Below are 16,600 nucleotides of genomic sequence, written 5' to 3'. Positions count from 1 at the left end.
ACCGGCCTGCTGGCCAAAACGGCTCTCCCTCCCACTCCAACACTCCCACGTCTACATTAGTGTCTTCTTTTCTCCTTACGGTGGTTGGGAGGCCGGTGGCACTGTGAGCGTTACACGTCTCAGAGGACAACCCTCTATAACTTGTGTTTTTATTTAATTTGTTTCTCCCACGTGTGGCTGCTACTGATGTTTTAAAAGTGCTGTGAACGGATGAATGGACAGTCCAGTGCGGATCTGCTAAGGACTAATAATATAGACGATAATAATGGTAACAATCCTCATCGTCAGCGTGAGGTCTTTTCTTCCTCTCTTGTTTCATGCCATTGAACAACAAGGAAAGAATGTTTTAAAGAAGAAAAAAAACACTATATCTGTATATTTTTATATCCTGATGCAATATAGAGAATGTACTATTCAATGGTGCTGAAAATGACCCATAACTTTTTTCAGTTGGTTTATTTCCCAGGTTTCAAGAGAGAAAAAAAAGTTATTATTTATGCTTACAGGTGATAATGTGATGAGTCACACTTTTTAACAGTGGCAGTCAAACACATGAGTATATAAATATATATATATATATGAATAAAAGTTAACAAAACAGTGGTTTTACTTTGAGTGTTTGTCTCTTTCCAGCTGTCATGATCGAGAAGCTGCAGGTTTTGCTCAGACATTTGTGCATTTCAACCGGTGGTGGAATGTAACATTCATACATTGACTCAAGTACTGTTCTTACTTAAGTATTTCCATTTTCTGTAACTTTATACTTCCACTCTACTACATTTTGAGGCAAATATTGTACTTTTTACAGCTTTAGTTACTTTTCAGGTTGAGATTTATCATGAAAAACATGATAAAAGTCTTAAGACTTTAAAAAAAAAAAAACATATAACAGTATATTAAGTAGTTGAGCCATATCTCTACAAAATTAAAGTACATCTTACATAAATGCATCAATAATAATCTAATAATATATTTAGAATATATAACACAATCTGAGTGGGGGCATTCTGCATAACAAGTACTTTTACTTTTGATACTTACATTTTGACACTGATACTTTTGTACTTTTACTTCAGTAAGCTTTGAATGCAGGCATTTTACTTGTGGGGAAGAGTCACAGTGTTATAAGTACTTTTACTTGAGTAAATTATCTTGTACTGCTGCCAGAAAAAGACGCAGTATGTACCAATACGCAGTATGTTAAAGGAACACTCCACCGTTTTTTCATATTAAAACATGTTATTCGGTCAAGTAAGACGAGCTGATACAGACCTCTTGCGTCTCAATGCGTGCACTCAATCGCCCTGGCGTGCGGCGCCACTTGGCTAGCACTTAGCTTAGCCCCGTTCATTCATTAGGATCCAAACAGATGGACAGTTAGAAGCGACCAAACTCCTCCACGTTTTCCCTATTTAAATACAGCTACACGAGTAGTTAAACGACCAAGTATGGCGACACAAAATAAAACGTGGCGCTTTTCTAAGCGGATAAAAAGGAGAACTATAATGTATGGCGGAATAGCACTTGGGAGCACTTCGACTCGGCGCAGTAATATCATCACTCCTGAGGGGAGAAGATTTTTCAGGAGGGATGATATTACTGCGCAAGAGCAAGAGGTCTGTATCAACTCGTCTTACTTGACCGAATAACATGTTTTAATATGAAAAAACGGTGGAGTGTTCCTTTAAGTATGCAGTATACAAAAAAACCACCAGGACGTCCGACTACATTTGGTCACATTTTGAAGTATATGAGTCAGCTTGCTTTCCCAGCTGTCCGGACTCACAATCCCCTGCACAGCATATATGAACCAGAGGGTCAAAGCTCAAAGCGTTACGTTTTGATGAGGTATATGCATACTGCATGCACATACATGTTTGTAAGGGCAGCTGCAGTATATACTAAAGAGTAACAACATAATGTGATTTAGAAAGCCTACATGTTGACTGTAACAGATGAATACCTGCAGAAGAAGGTGGAGAAACTGGTGGCTCTGACTCTGTTATCATTTTTCTGAAAAATGATCAGGGGTCATGACACTTAATTTCCCCATTATGGGACTAATAAAGGAATAGCGGCGTGCTTCCCTCTAAAGTTCAGACTTGAAACTTCATGTCAGTTTTTGTTTGATGATGATAGTCCAAGTAAAACCGGAGATAAGGTCAAATATATTTAGTATAAAAATGTAGAACTAGATGTTATCATATTACCTCTTATATGTTATAGCATGATATATCAGATTTTATGTTGATGGTTTTTTTTGTTTCTTTCTAAGTAATAAAAATAATGATCAGGTGATATAGGTGAGGTTGTACTGAAAAAAATTATACCAACATGGCATGATAAACATTTTTTTAAGTGGTAGAATGAAAAGTATTCAAAAACGGACAAAATAGCCCAAAATTCCAAAGGGTCCCCCAGGATAACAGTATAACTTAAGTGTTTTCAGCCTTTAAAAATCGATTCAATTTTCATGTATCATGTGGCTGCAGTTTTTAGTGCAGAATTACACTTACACGTAATATAATTCATCTTGGTTTAGAGACAGCTCATCCACCTCTCTTATCAGCTTAAAATCGCAGACACACACCGTTTTCTTTTGATGGATCGCTCAGTAATCATTATGGAAGTGCCACGGCCTGGCCTACTTCCTGCTGCTCCATTATCCGTACGTGGCCTATTTCTGTGGTCCGAGCTTTGGGGCCTCATAGAGTGATCTGATGCCATGAAGAGGTCCTGTGGGGCAGGAATAGGTCTATATGTGAGGCTCCCACATCAGCACAAGGACTCAAAAAAAAAAAAAAAACCTGCGGGGAAACGTTAACTCACCATAAATAAATAGATGTTGAGGGAGAAACATCCATCATATCATCAGAATGATGTAATGGTGTCACTTAGTGACACACAATCTGCAGGATTTTGGACATAACCGTGCTTAACTTTGCAGAATAATGAAGCTCTCAGTTACAGTTTTAAATTCTGTGTCTTTATTTGTTCACTTTGATATATTCCACTGTCAGTACTCAGCTGGGAGGGAGTTCAGTGTGACACACAGAGGAATTCATGCAGAGGTTCAGGTGTGCATCTTTTCTTTGTCCTCACATCTGAACAAACAAGAGCTGAACACTTTATCCCTCTGGATTCTATGAGAGCACCGGGGCATTACTTCTTCATGACATAAAAAGCTAAGCAGGATGTTTCCTGCTGTCAGCTTCCCTTTAAAGTTCTGGCTTTAAACTCCATGCCAGATTTTGTATGATGATGATAGTCCAAGACATCAGTGCACATGCCATTTCTGCATCACCTTATAATATCTTGAATAAATAAACAAGCTCCTTTTTTGCATGTTATTGAAAACATAAACACCTGCAAAATACTTTATAAATGAGACCAAATAGGCAGTTAACAGCCTCGACTTTTTTCCTCTCATAATTTAACGGAAAAGGATAAGGGCCAGGCAGGAGGGAAAAAATGTCATGCATTTCGAGAAATAAAAATCAAAATGACAAAAATCAACTTTTTGAGTTCAATAAAGTTGGAAAGATATTCACAGATTTCTTGTTCCCATGTCTATAAGTCATCAGAGGAGTATACATCTAATACATGTCTAAAAAATTGACATAAATGACATAAAAGCAGATTTTCCAACAACCAGATGGCACTATAGATCGTGTGTGTTATCTAATGTTTTACAGCCTCAGCATATGTGTGTGTGGTGTGAGTCATTTTATCAACTGAGGCAAATTCTCAGGAACTTCCCTGATGTGAACTTTGAAACTAACAATGAAGTGAGCCCAACCTTAAGAACCGTGCGGCCAACGCGGCCAATGTGGATTTATTAAATTCCTCAGAACAAAACTGGTATAGACAGATTTCAGACTGAAGCTGTGTGCCAACAGAAACAGAAACCTGGACATGGCAGCTTCTTATGGTGAGGTTGTTGTTGTTTTTTATGCCGTTTAACAAAACTGTGTATTTAAGTGTGTATAAATGAGATTGTGAATGTTTCTAGAGCCAGGCCTTTCCCAGGTGCTGGTTGTGCTGCTACTGGGAGAGAAACAAAGTGGGAAAAGCTCAGCAGGAAACACCATCCTGCAGAAACCGGCTTTTCATAAAAAAACTACTTGCAGCTGCAGAAAGAGTGGCACCACCTGTGGAGTACAGGTGAATATACCTGTATATTGGATTTACTCATTTAGACTTTAAAGGGATAGTTGGGTTGTTTTGAAGTAGGTTGTATGAGGAAAACCAGACGCTCCAGGCAGGGGCAGACTGCAACAAACATATTTTAACCACCTAAACAAGGCCCACCCTAAAAATGTTATGCCTGTTAATGTGTATGCTATATTTACGATATGTCCACTGATTTTTGTTGCTATCCACAGCAGTTTCATTTGGCACTACTTTTTCTCAAACAGAACTTCCACGTTTTCTGCCGGTTCCTACGCAACAGCAGATCAGCTGTTTTGGTCAGAATCCAGTCCCTAGTGTTTGTAAGAGACAACAAATACAAGAAAACAAAAATGAGTTATTATGACAGCGAGGATGAAATGCGGTTCAATATGGAGACAAAAGGAAAACCTTTATGAATTGGAATATACCAAAGAAAAACTAAAAAATGGAGACTGAATGGGCAACCCCAAGATGAAGAAGAAAGAGCCCAAGCTACCTGGTGGCTCCGCTGTGTGAACTGTAAACCCACAGACCAGACCAGGAGAGCTGCTACTGCCATGAGTGGCACTTTCTGAAAAGAGTCGTTCTTTTCTCAATGTCAGATGAGCTCTCCTGTCCTGTGCCTCACTCTCTAGACTGTAAGTGTCCGTTGGCCTGCTCTTTTTCTCCTTTTGTGTTTTACCAGCAGTGGGCCACCTTCTGCTCCCTCTCACCCTCTCGAATGAACAGCCATTACCTGTAGGCATAATCAGTCAGTGTTTCGGTTGTGTACTGATGTACTAGTAAAGTGAACGTGCAAAACGCTCGAAAAATGTGCTTAACTGTGTTAAGCTAGCATTGCTTTATTTCAACCTAGCAATACAAATGAAACGTCTTCACCAAAAAAGGCATTTAAAAAGATATATCAAAACATAACCTGTCTGTCAATTGACGTGACCTGACCTCTGTGACAGCGATCTGACCGTCTAAGGGGGGCAAGGCAATGACCACACGTCACATGACTCAGCACCACGAGTGGCAAAATGTCATTGTTTATCTGCTTCTTTATTTTGTTAATATTTATTATTTTCAAGACAGAACACGAACGGAGGGCGACAATGGGCATCGAAAAAAAAAAAGTTCTCCCTCGAGTGTGACTGGCAGCGCCCCTCAAGCAGATGGCGCTCTAGGCGACCGCCTATGTCACCTATGCCTAGAGCCGGCCCTGTGTAGGAACGTTCTACGGTTGAGAAAAAGTAGTGCCAAATGACATACACAGCGTACACATAAACAGGTATAACATTTTTAGAGTGGGCCTTTGTGTAGATGGTTTTGTGTCAGGCCCCGTCTGCAGTCTGTTTCCTGCCTAGAGCATCTGGTTCTCCAAACTGGGAATACACAGACCATGATCTACTGCAGGTAACAAATTGACCCCATACAACCTCATTCCAAAAAATCTGAACTATCTGTTTAAATGTTTGCTGATTTTGACCATGTTTGCTCCACCAGGTGACAGTGGTGGACACCCCTGGGTGGCTGTCCCACTCCTCCACTCCCCACAGAGTGTCTCAGGAGCTTCGCAGAGGTCTAACCCTCTGCCACCCAGAGCCCCACGTCATCCTGCTGGTGCTGCCCACCACTTCCACCTTCGGCCCGGAAGAGTGGAGCGCCATGGAGGCCCAGCTCAGACTGCTGCAGACTCCCATCTGGCAGCGAGCTATGGTCCTCTTCACTCATGGGGACAAGTTAGGTAAACTAAAGTTCATTATCAATGGTGGAATGTAAGTAAGTACATTTACTCAAGAACTGTATTGAAGTACTCTTTTGAGGGTCTTGTACTTTAAATTTTCCCACATATCGTCACACTGTTAAAATAATTGTCATAAAAAGTCATTTTTGTCAAAATTGTTTTTTTTTGCCTAAATCATCTCCTCATGACGCCGGCCACCTGTGGTAAAATCACCTACATCCTCAGTTGATCAGATCATGTGATTTTACCCCTTTAAGATAATGGCCTATGTCAAGTGTGTGACTTAAGCGGATTTATTATGCCTAAGTCAAAATAAAATGTGACTTAGGCAATTTTTTTAACATGCCTTTGTGACTTAAGCGAGATATGGTAACACTTTATTTTGAAGGTGTCTACATGACATGAGCGTGTCATAAACATGACATGGGATGTGTCATGAACATTAAAGACACTTTGAAGTAACATTAATGGTCATGATACTTGTCATGTCATGTTTCTGACAGGCTTGTGTCACCCTTATGTAGACACCTTCAAAATAAATTGTTACCTTATCTTGCTTAAGCCACAAAGGCATGTTCAAAAAATTGTCGAAGTCATTTATTTCTCTTAAGTTACATAATTTACACACAGTGTTATCACTATGCCAATAGCCATCCTTTGTTACATCCTTTTTGAGTGAAATTATCAATAAATGTCATATGTTACACTTTTGGTGAAGTTTTTTGTGTTTCCTGCAAAACTTGAAAAAATGAGTTAGGCGATTATTTTAACAGGGTGACGATATGTAACTTTACCTTTTAAGGCCAGATATTGTACTTTTTACTCCACTATATTTCACTGACAGCTGTAGTTACTTTTCAGGTCGAGATTTAACATAAAAACACTCAACCAACGAGGTTATTTCTGCTGCAGGAGGTCTGCCGATCCAGGAACACATAAAGCGTCAGGGTCGGACGCTCCACTGGCTGCTGGAGCGATGCGGGAACAGGTACCAGGTTATGACCAACCAGTCCATGGCCTCAGAGGCGCAGGTCACAGAGCTCTTTGAGAAGATACAGAAGTTGATAGAGACTAACAAGCGCCCCAGGGACATCCGGGACAGGATGTACAACCAGCTGAGACGAGACGTGAGCCTGAGGGAGGACAGCAGGTCGCAGGGGAGACAAGAGAAGATAGAAATGAGAGTGATTCATGATGTGCATGATGGGAGGCCAGGACAGAGGCCGCAGGATGCCTCAGGAGGACTAAATGTGCCCAGAGGTAGGTCTGAATTTTGATCAGATATTTTTAATGTTGGCGGAAGAAGTATTCAGATACCACACTGTGAAATTACTCCACTACAAGTAAAAGTTCTACATTTGAAACTTACTGAAGTAAAAGTACAAAAGTATCAGCATCAAAATGTACTTAAAGTATCAAAAGTAAAAGTAGCCTACTCGTTATGCATTATGGACTCACTCAGATTGTTTTATATATTCTATATATAGTATTAGATTTTTATTATTATTATTATTATTATTGATGCATTTATGTAAACAGCATTTAAATTTTGTAAAGATATAACTACTTAATATACTGTTATGTGGTTTAATACTTTTTTTAAGTAATCATTTTAAATTGATCATGTTTTTTATGTAAAATGTCCACCTCAAAAGTAACTAAAACTGTTAGCTAGGAATACATATGATATGTATGCATTTTTATTTATATGTTTTTTTATTTACTTATTTTATTGTATTTAATTTTGTATTAATTCTATTGATCTTATTATTATTATTATTATTATTATTATTATTATTATTATTATTTTATTTTTATTTTTTTATTCATTTGTTTATTTGCTTTTTGGCTGTACTGTACTCAACCAGATTATGATATGTTATTTATGGTATTTATCTTGATGTATGTTTTGATATTTTATGTTTATTAAGAAAAAAAGGAAAAACATCATCCTGTTTGGATACATCTGTGAATAATGCTTTATAATAGATATATATTTGAAAAATAAAACTGGCAGCTAAATGTAGTGGAGTAAAAAGTACAATATTTGCCTCAAAATGGAGTTTAACCTTAAACTTGTAAAGTTACATAAATTGGAAATACTCAAGTAAAAATTCAAAATTGTACTTGAGTAAATGTACCACCACTAAATTGTGTCAATAATAGCCAAGAAATTGAATGAAAATGTGTAATATGTGTGATTGCAGGATTCCCAGCTGTCTCAGGTGCTTTTAAGCCTGCTCTTGGGCTCGTCCTGCTGGGGAGGAGGAGGTCAGGGAAGAGCTCAATAGGCAACATGATCCTGGACACTGAAGAGTTTCAGATCGACATAAAGACCTCCAAGTGCTCTGCAGGTCACGGGGAAGTATCAGGGAGGCCTGTCACGGTGGTGGACACCCCCGGGTGGAGTCTGTTTGGTCTGGCCAATCCAAAGCAGGTCAGGAGGGAGATCAGCCGGAGCCCTTCCCTCTGCCCAGCGAGGAGCAGAGTGACCTTCCTGCTGGCTGTGCCGGTGGGCTCGTTCACAGAGAAAGACAGGAGAGCTGTGGAAACGAACCTCAACGTTTTGGGGAGTGACGTCTGGAGAAGAAGCGTGGTGTTGTTCACCTACGGAGAGGAGCTGAGAGGGACGACCGTGCAGAAACACATCGAGCGGAGGGGGGAGCCTCTGCAGTGGCTGCTGGACAGATGTGGCCATAGGCATCAAGTGTTAGATACAAATACAGGAGACAGGACGCAAATACATCAGCTGCTGGAGATGGTGGAGAAACTATAGGCATGATGGAAATTGGAGCCAGACAGATAAATCAGTTGACAGATATTAGATATAGTGTCTGACTGTGCAGGGTTGAGCATGGTGGAGGGGGCAGATATGATGTAATGATGTTAATTTTGTGACTATTTATTTTTTATTTTCTCAGTTATCATTTGATAGATTTGGCTGACTATGTAAACTATTGTTTTGTATAATGTATAAATAATGTATAATTAGTTTTATGTTTGAGAAAGTAGCCCTCTGGGTACAATTGAGTGGTGAAAAATCTTTGCAGTTTTTGTGTTGATACTATTTATTCCATGAAACAACATGCTGAAATAGGCTTCTTTTTTTTAAATTCGAGAATGGATAAAAATGGTCAAGAACACAATATTAAATCAATACACCAAGACAGGAAAACAGAATAAATAATCTGTAACTGTATAAATAATGTATAAATAATCATTAGTTATCTACTTGGTGTAACGGTAATATATTCTGATATTATATGAAACTAGAATATTATATAGGTTATAGGTTATTATAATGGTTCTATTATACTCTGTTGATCATAATTGTTGATTTTTGTCAAAAATGGTCAAATTTCAAAATGCCTAAAAATGCTAAAAAAAAAATTAAAAAATCACTCAATTCTAGTCTGTTGATACATATTAGAGTAAAATGTGTCCAGAAATGACAAATGAAAAAGTCATACTAAAGTACAGTATGTTGATTTTTGTCATTAAAAAGTGTTATTCTTTAAAATGCCTAAAAATGCTTGAAATGGCCCAAATATACAATGTTGATTAATATGAATGTATAATATTTCCAAAAATGATAGAAAATCATCAGATAATAGGATGAAAATATTTAAAAAAGTCATAATATAGTAGCCTATTTCAAAAAGGTAAAATTTTCAAAATGCCTAAAAATGCTTTTTTTTAAATGGTCCTATTATACTATGTTGATACTTATTAAAGCATAATCAATTCAAAAACATAGAACAACACCATGTTATGGGATGTCCGAAAACGAAAAATTCTATACTATAGTATGTACATTTTTGTCAAAAATTGTTAAATTCTTAAATGCCTAAAAATGCTAAAATGGCCCAATTATAGTCCATTGATACATATTGATGATAATGATGATAATCTGTCCAAAAAAACAGAAAAACACGATATTATAGGATGTCCAAAAATGTATATAAAAAAAGTCATACCAAAGTATGTTGAAAAAGGTCAAATTTACAAATACCCCAAAATGCTTAAAATGGTCCTGTTAAACTCTGTTGATACATATTACAACATAATCTGTCCAGAAATTACAGGGGAAATACATATTCTAAGATGTTCAAACATTTAAAAAAAGTCATATATAGCATGTTGATTTTAGATGATATAGATTATAATCAAATCTTGATCCTCTGAATGCTCGAGGTCTCTAGTTTGTGGTTGTAAAGAGTCTGTGATTATCCTCAAGGTCACAGCAGCTCATTCTATACAGTGAGCTCAAGTTTTAAGAAATGCTCATTTCCTTAAAATTGAGAGAAAAATGATACATACTAATGGGTTGATTTAATTCCACAAACAGATTCTTTTATTCTTTAGTAATAATAATGTTAAAAAAACAACAACCAAACCTTTACCAAATACATACAAATATGCCATTTATGTCACTTCATTCCATCAGCTAGGCATAAATCATTCAACTATGAGGTTATTTTTTCACATTTGTGTTAAAAAAAATTATTTCTTAGGGACACCAGTACAATGTCAAACCATGTAGTCTTTATGTCTTGATCAGCTGTCTGTGTGACATTATCTCACCACGTTTATTGAAAATATTTACAAAACATATATACATATTTGGTCTTTTTCATCACAAGGGTGGTATTGCTGAGTCAACTAGTTTTGTACGACTTTGAGTAGAAACAGAGACGGTTCAAACAGCATTTTATTTCTTCATTACACATACAGACATACACCAGCCGGCCACTTTATTAGTTACACCAGTACAATGTAATGCAATAGCTTTGCCATCTATTCTACAATTCTACTTGAACTTTACTAAAGTATTTCCATTTAATGTAACTTTATACTTCTACTTCACCAAATTTAGATAAATATCAATAAATATGAAGAAAATAATAAATATTGTGCTTTCTACTCCACTACATTTACCTGACAGTTTGATGTTTTAAATATATTTATTATGAAGCATCATTCACAGAAGTCTCTCAACAGTATCTAAACAAACATAAAATATAAAAGCATACATCAAGATAAATAATGTATCAGAAAAACAAAAATCAGAATAATCTGATTGAGCAAATAAAAATACAGTAAGATCCAAAAATGTATCATTATTATTATTATTATTATTAATAATAATAATAATCATAATCATAATCATAATCATAATAATATCAAACAACATAATTAAGAATAAGAATAATAACAATGTCAAACAACAGAATTAAGAAAAAATAAAAATAAAATAAATTAATTAAAAAAAGAATAAAAATGTATAAATATCATACCATCACCTATTTTCATTCCTAGCTGACAGGTTTTTTGTTTTGTTTTACTTTTCAAGAGATTTATCATAAAAACAGGATCTTTTTAAAGTGATTAGACATTGTAATTAATTAAACCTCATAACAGTATATTAAGTAGTTAAAATGAGCCGTACCTTGAGAAAATTAAAATGACATATACATAAATGCATCAATAATAATATCATAAGGCCAAAAATAAGAGCAAAAATAAACAACACCAACAACAACAATAACAACAACAACAACAACAATGTCAAACAACAGAATCAACAAAAAATAAAATAAGTAAACACATAAAAAATAAAATAAATGAATGAAATTAATACCACCATTAATACCACCGCCGATAGTGATTCCGAGCCGACGGTTTAAGTTTCTTTTCAGGTTGAGTAATTAAGTAATTTTAACTACTTAATATGATGTTATGAGGTTTAATTAAAAAAAGGTCTAATAACTTTAAATGTATCATGTCTTTTATGTTAAATCTCAACCTTAAAAGTAAGCTGTCAGCTAAATGTAGTAAATAGGAAATGTAGTGGAATAGAAGTGTAAAGTTACATAAAATGGAAATATTCAAGTAAGTACTTCTTGGTAAATATACTAAGTTGCAGAGCCGGCCCAAAGCATAAGCAAACTAAGCGACTGCTTAGGGCCCCATGGCCACTAGGGGGCCCCAGAGAGCAATTAACAAAAAAATATGTATATATTTTGTTTAATATTTTGCATGTATGAGTGATGCTTTCTATATGATCAAAGATATATTATTGTACAAAAACACAATTTTATGTCAACAGATTGCTGCTGATGATGTCGGCCTAATGATTCTTATTGCCTCTATTTAATGTCAAAGCTTCGCTGCAGCGGTAACGTGTGCCTCCTGCCGTGCAGTGCGCACTGCTCATCCAAAACGCAGGTCGTTGGAGGCAAAACAATGTCGCAAAAAAGGACATATCCTTCAGTAGCAGAGGAAAAAAGAGGAAGAGGAGAAAAAACGGCAAGATAAAGGTATGTTTGCACGTTTCTTCAAGTCAAAAATAATATACCAGATGACACTTTTACAGTAAATACAATGCTTTACCATTTGGATTGATGTCTAATTCAACCCCAAGTCACTCTTGTAGTTTAATGTACTACATTTTGAGATTAAACACCATATGTGACACCCTGTACATCATTCATTCATTGGTATTATTTGTATTATTATTGCATTGGTATTTATGTAATTAACTGGGGCACCCCCCTAAATGTGTAAAGACATATCAGGCTGACAATAGGATAATGTAAACAACACTACCAGAGCCACAATGAGTTTATAGTAGGTGTGTGAATGATCAAGAATCAATATTATTGGCAGAAATAGAAGGCCCCAAAATTTTATTTTGCTTAGGGCCCCATGGAGGCTTGGGTCGGCTCTGCTAAGTTGCACCACTGAAACAAACAAACAAGGTGAATGCTTCCTATTGGTTCAAAGCGAACCAATCACAGGCCTCTGATGTAAAAGGAAACTTATCCGGATCATATACTGGGAAGTGCAGCACTAGCAGCAGCCGAAATAAAACCACGGTTGAACTTCAAGAGTTCAACCAAGTTCAACTCTTTGGGGTTGTTCGCCACATTACGGTCTATATAACTGGAGCTGGTTATAACGCTATAACACGTGTTAACCTGTAATTGACCATTGTTTGATTATCAGCTGCAGGAAGAGGAAGAAGTGTTCGGCTGAGCATGTTGACTTATTTGCTGTGTGGAGGAGTGGTGTTCCCAGGGCTTTTCTACAGCTTCAGGAAAGTACTAAAACACACTTTGACGCACTGGAGTGACGCCGACGTGGTTTTAGTCAGCGAGAGGTCAGCAACACCCAACATGGGCTGTCTCATTTCACCGGACTCCTTTAAGAAATGCGTCTATTTAACGTAGTCTTGTTTCTGTTTAAACACGTTGTGGAGATTTGCTTACTATGTTAATAGTTTTAAATATACACAGCTGGTAAATTCGGCATCCCTATAATTAAGTGTCTTTAAGAAATAAAGAGTCCTAATATGTTAAATACATATTGTGGGCGGTGCTTTTCTGCCGTGTGTAAAGTTGGAATTTTACTAAATGATTCGCTCGTGTGTGTAATATGTCTCCCGAAGACACCACATTCAACATCTGAGAGGGTTTGGTGCTGATAAGGAAGACACCACAAAAATTCGCATATATTTCAATGGAGTTCCGTGCAATTGACTATAAGCGATGTGCAGCCTGTTTCCAGTGCTGTGTAGGACATGACAGACTAAGACAATGCTGTTTATTTTTGCTGACTCTTCAGGCTGGTGTCTGCCATCCATGCATCTTTAGCTACTGCAGCTGGAGTCACAATTGTAACGTCCTGCAGGGATGTGATGACTGACAGGTAGGAGAGCCCCCTTTGAATATATGGGTTAGTGACAAATAAGGGTTGGCAAGATGTCAAATGGTGTAACCACAAAATAATGACATATATTAAGTAGCCTACTTTATCCACCTACAGTTTATTTAATTTAAATGGACTTATACATATAACTTTATTTTAAAAAACATCAGATGGCTTTTTTTTTGTATTTCTACATTCACACATTTCGTCAATATTGAGCAGAACATTTTTTTTAAACATTTTTTTCTAAAGTTTTGACAAATTATGTTAAATTTGTTATATACCATAGTGTTGCAGTGTACACATGGATTGTATTTTTTTTCTCATTTTAGTTCATACTTATTTTCCTGTAAATAATCCGATTTTTATGGGGGGAAAGTACCTGGTTACACCAACTGACACTGCGCTAGATCACGTCATTGACCCGTATATAAATATACTCTGTCCAAGAAATAAAGTCTTTTTACATCAGATTTATCATTCACATATAAATGCTTGATGTCTCACTTTACAGTCACTGGCTGGTCAATGGGTTTGTTGTATTTGGAGCTCCCTATATGGCCCATGACCTCTTCGCCATGTATTTGAGCCACTACCACACTCAGAGGGTCAGAGGTCATTCACACAGTGACCACTCTCTTCAAACCGTGAAGGCTTTCCTCTTTAGAGACTGGATGCTGGTCCTCCATCACCTGACACTGCTTGTTATCTTCCTGCCCATCACTCTGGTGAGTGTAGAGAGTATTCACCTTCATAGTGTGTTTAGTATGAATATACACCGACTGACCACTTTATTAGGTACACATGTATAACCTAATGTGATCTGATACAACATCTCCATCCATAACTTCTGCCTTTAAATTAATAATAATGTTCAGTTTTGATTGCCTCTGTCAGAGTTATTATTCCACTGTATCATCATTAAAGAGGTTGCAGTTTGCATTATGTGTTTTAGTACAATTTTGAGGTACTTAACTTGAGTATTTCCATATATGTAACTTTTTACTTCTACTTCACTACATTTAAGAGGAAAATATTGCACTTTTTACTTTTTAGCTGACAGCTTTAGTTTCTTTACAGGTTGAGATTTAACATGAAAAACATGATCAATTTAAAGTGATTACTCATGTTATGTAGTTAAATCAGCCCTACCACGACGACATTAATAAAAGCATCAATATTAAAATTTTAATCATATATTTAGAATATATAAAACAATGTGAGTGGGTCCATTTAGCATAAAAAGTACTTTAACTTTTGATTACATTTTAATGCTGATACTTTGGTATTTAATTTAAGTTTTTAATGCAGGATTTTACTTGTAGTGGAGTAATTTCTCAGTGTGGTATTACATTATGTTATATATTTTGGACACCAGATTTACATACATGGTAGTGCCAGAATATTAGATTGTGCAATTTGATGCATAAAGTAGAATCATTACCTTTCTGACAGTCAACAAAATATTTGTAACTAGCATTAATGGCAGATCTGTTGCATTACATTGTACTGGTGTACCTAATTAAGTGACCGGTCAGTGTACTGTGTCTGATTGGCAGTTCTTCAGAAGAGGACTGGGTGATTTCTTCATCGGCTGCCTGTTCACTGCAGAGTTCAGCACGCCTTTCGTCTCTGTAGGAAAGATTCTCATCCAGGTAAACTGTACAAACATCGTAAAAATCGAGTTTTCACTGACAATAACATTTATAACCATAAAGCGTGAATGTTTGAAGGTCTGAATAAAATCTTCTTCCAGTGCCCACTCTGTCTCAGCGACAGTATTTCACACTGTCATACTGATGTCTCATCTCCCATCTGTGAGTCAACACTCGCTGAATCTTTTGAAAAATTGGCAGTTGTGGGAGGTAGAAGAGGAGGAGGTAGGTGTAGTGGGCAAGACCCTGAACCCCACTGCCATGTGTGAATAAAAGGCTAACTGTAAAGTCTACTGAATACAAGCACAATTTTTATTCAGCCATCCAGAAGGCAGCAATTCAGAGTCCAAACTAACCATTTAAAACACTAAAGTCACAAAGTAAAAGATTTCAGTTTTGTGACTGAGAGCAAGTTGTTGCATTATGCCCCGTCTTGTATCCACAGCTTTCTCTTCTGTTTCTCCCTGACTTGTCCTGTTAATCCAGCTGGGCCTCGATGACACTAGGCTGCACAGAATAAATGGCATCATCGTCCTCGTGAGTTTCTTCACGTGTCGGATCCTGGTCTTCCCCTTCATGTACTGGATGTACGGCCGGCAGTTTGGGATTCCGCTACACAAAGTGGCTTTTCATCTGCCTCTGCACTGCAACGTGGGAAACCTGGTGATCCTGGCCCCGCAGATCTACTGGTTCACCCTGCTGCTGAGGAAAGCTCAGAGACTCTACCTGAGACAGAGGAGAGGGACCGGAGACGGGTCCAAGACAGACTGAGGAGTCCACCAGGAGCCTGTTCCACAAAGTCAACTGAAAATCAGTCAGACGAATCAAAATAAGTCAATCCAAGTGGTGTATTCAGTAAATTCACTCTATGGAACAGGCTCCTGGTTTTACACCGACACTGAAGTTACAGCTTTACAGACTATTAGGGCCGCTTTTTGGGGAGAATAGGTAATATTATGGGGCAACAATCCTAATATTCTATATATATATATATATATATTATTATTTTTATTTTTTTTTAGAAATAAATTGAGATTTCTGAGATATTATAGATTTATAAAAATATTGAGAATAAACTTGGAATAGTTGCAATAGTCACAAGTAATATAAAACATTTTCTCAAAATATTGTCTAAATAATTTGAATTTATTCTCCTTGAAATATTGATTTTTTTTTCTCTGAAGTTTAAGAAAAAATTCTTGAAATATTAAATTTTTTAATTTTCCCCTCTAAATACTTTTGATTTTTTTTCAACATTACAATTTTCCCCTCAATATTAAATTATATTAATCTTATTTTTCTTCTCAAATTTTTTTATTTGAACTTTTTTAAA

The 16,600-nt window shown here is 36.6% G+C and overlaps 1 protein-coding gene across 1 annotated transcript; it reads left to right on the top strand.

The window, feature by feature from the left end:
• Nucleotides 1-12,594: 12,594 nt before the first annotated feature.
• Nucleotides 12,595-16,244, top strand: LOC131970266 (TLC domain-containing protein 3A-like). Its single transcript, XM_059331626.1, has 5 exons — nt 12,595-13,064; nt 13,529-13,612; nt 14,127-14,340; nt 15,172-15,267; nt 15,754-16,244. Exons 1-5 carry the CDS (start codon nt 12,943-12,945, stop codon nt 16,036-16,038), a joined length of 801 nt encoding a protein of 266 aa, XP_059187609.1. The 5' UTR covers nt 12,595-12,942; the 3' UTR covers nt 16,039-16,244.
• Nucleotides 16,245-16,600: the final 356 nt, after the last annotated feature.

The sequence above is a fragment of the Centropristis striata genome, chromosome 4 (assembly GCF_030273125.1).
Source record: "Centropristis striata isolate RG_2023a ecotype Rhode Island chromosome 4, C.striata_1.0, whole genome shotgun sequence".
In the NCBI taxonomy this organism is placed as follows: domain Eukaryota; kingdom Metazoa; phylum Chordata; class Actinopteri; order Perciformes; family Serranidae; genus Centropristis; species Centropristis striata.
The sequence above is the reverse complement of the archived record's forward strand: the minus strand, read 5'-3'. Positions and strand labels throughout refer to the sequence as shown.

Bases quoted from the DNA above. Each gene is read 5' to 3' on its own strand.
- LOC131970266 (XM_059331626.1), top strand. From the start codon at position 12,943: ATGTTGACTTATTTGCTGTGTGGAGGAGTGGTGTTCCCAGGGCTTTTC. The intron at 14,341-15,171 runs GTGAGTGTAGAG...TCTGATTGGCAG, and splicing joins TCTTCCTGCCCATCACTCTG to TTCTTCAGAAGAGGACTGGG. The intron at 15,268-15,753 runs GTAAACTGTACA...CTGTTAATCCAG, and splicing joins TAGGAAAGATTCTCATCCAG to CTGGGCCTCGATGACACTAG.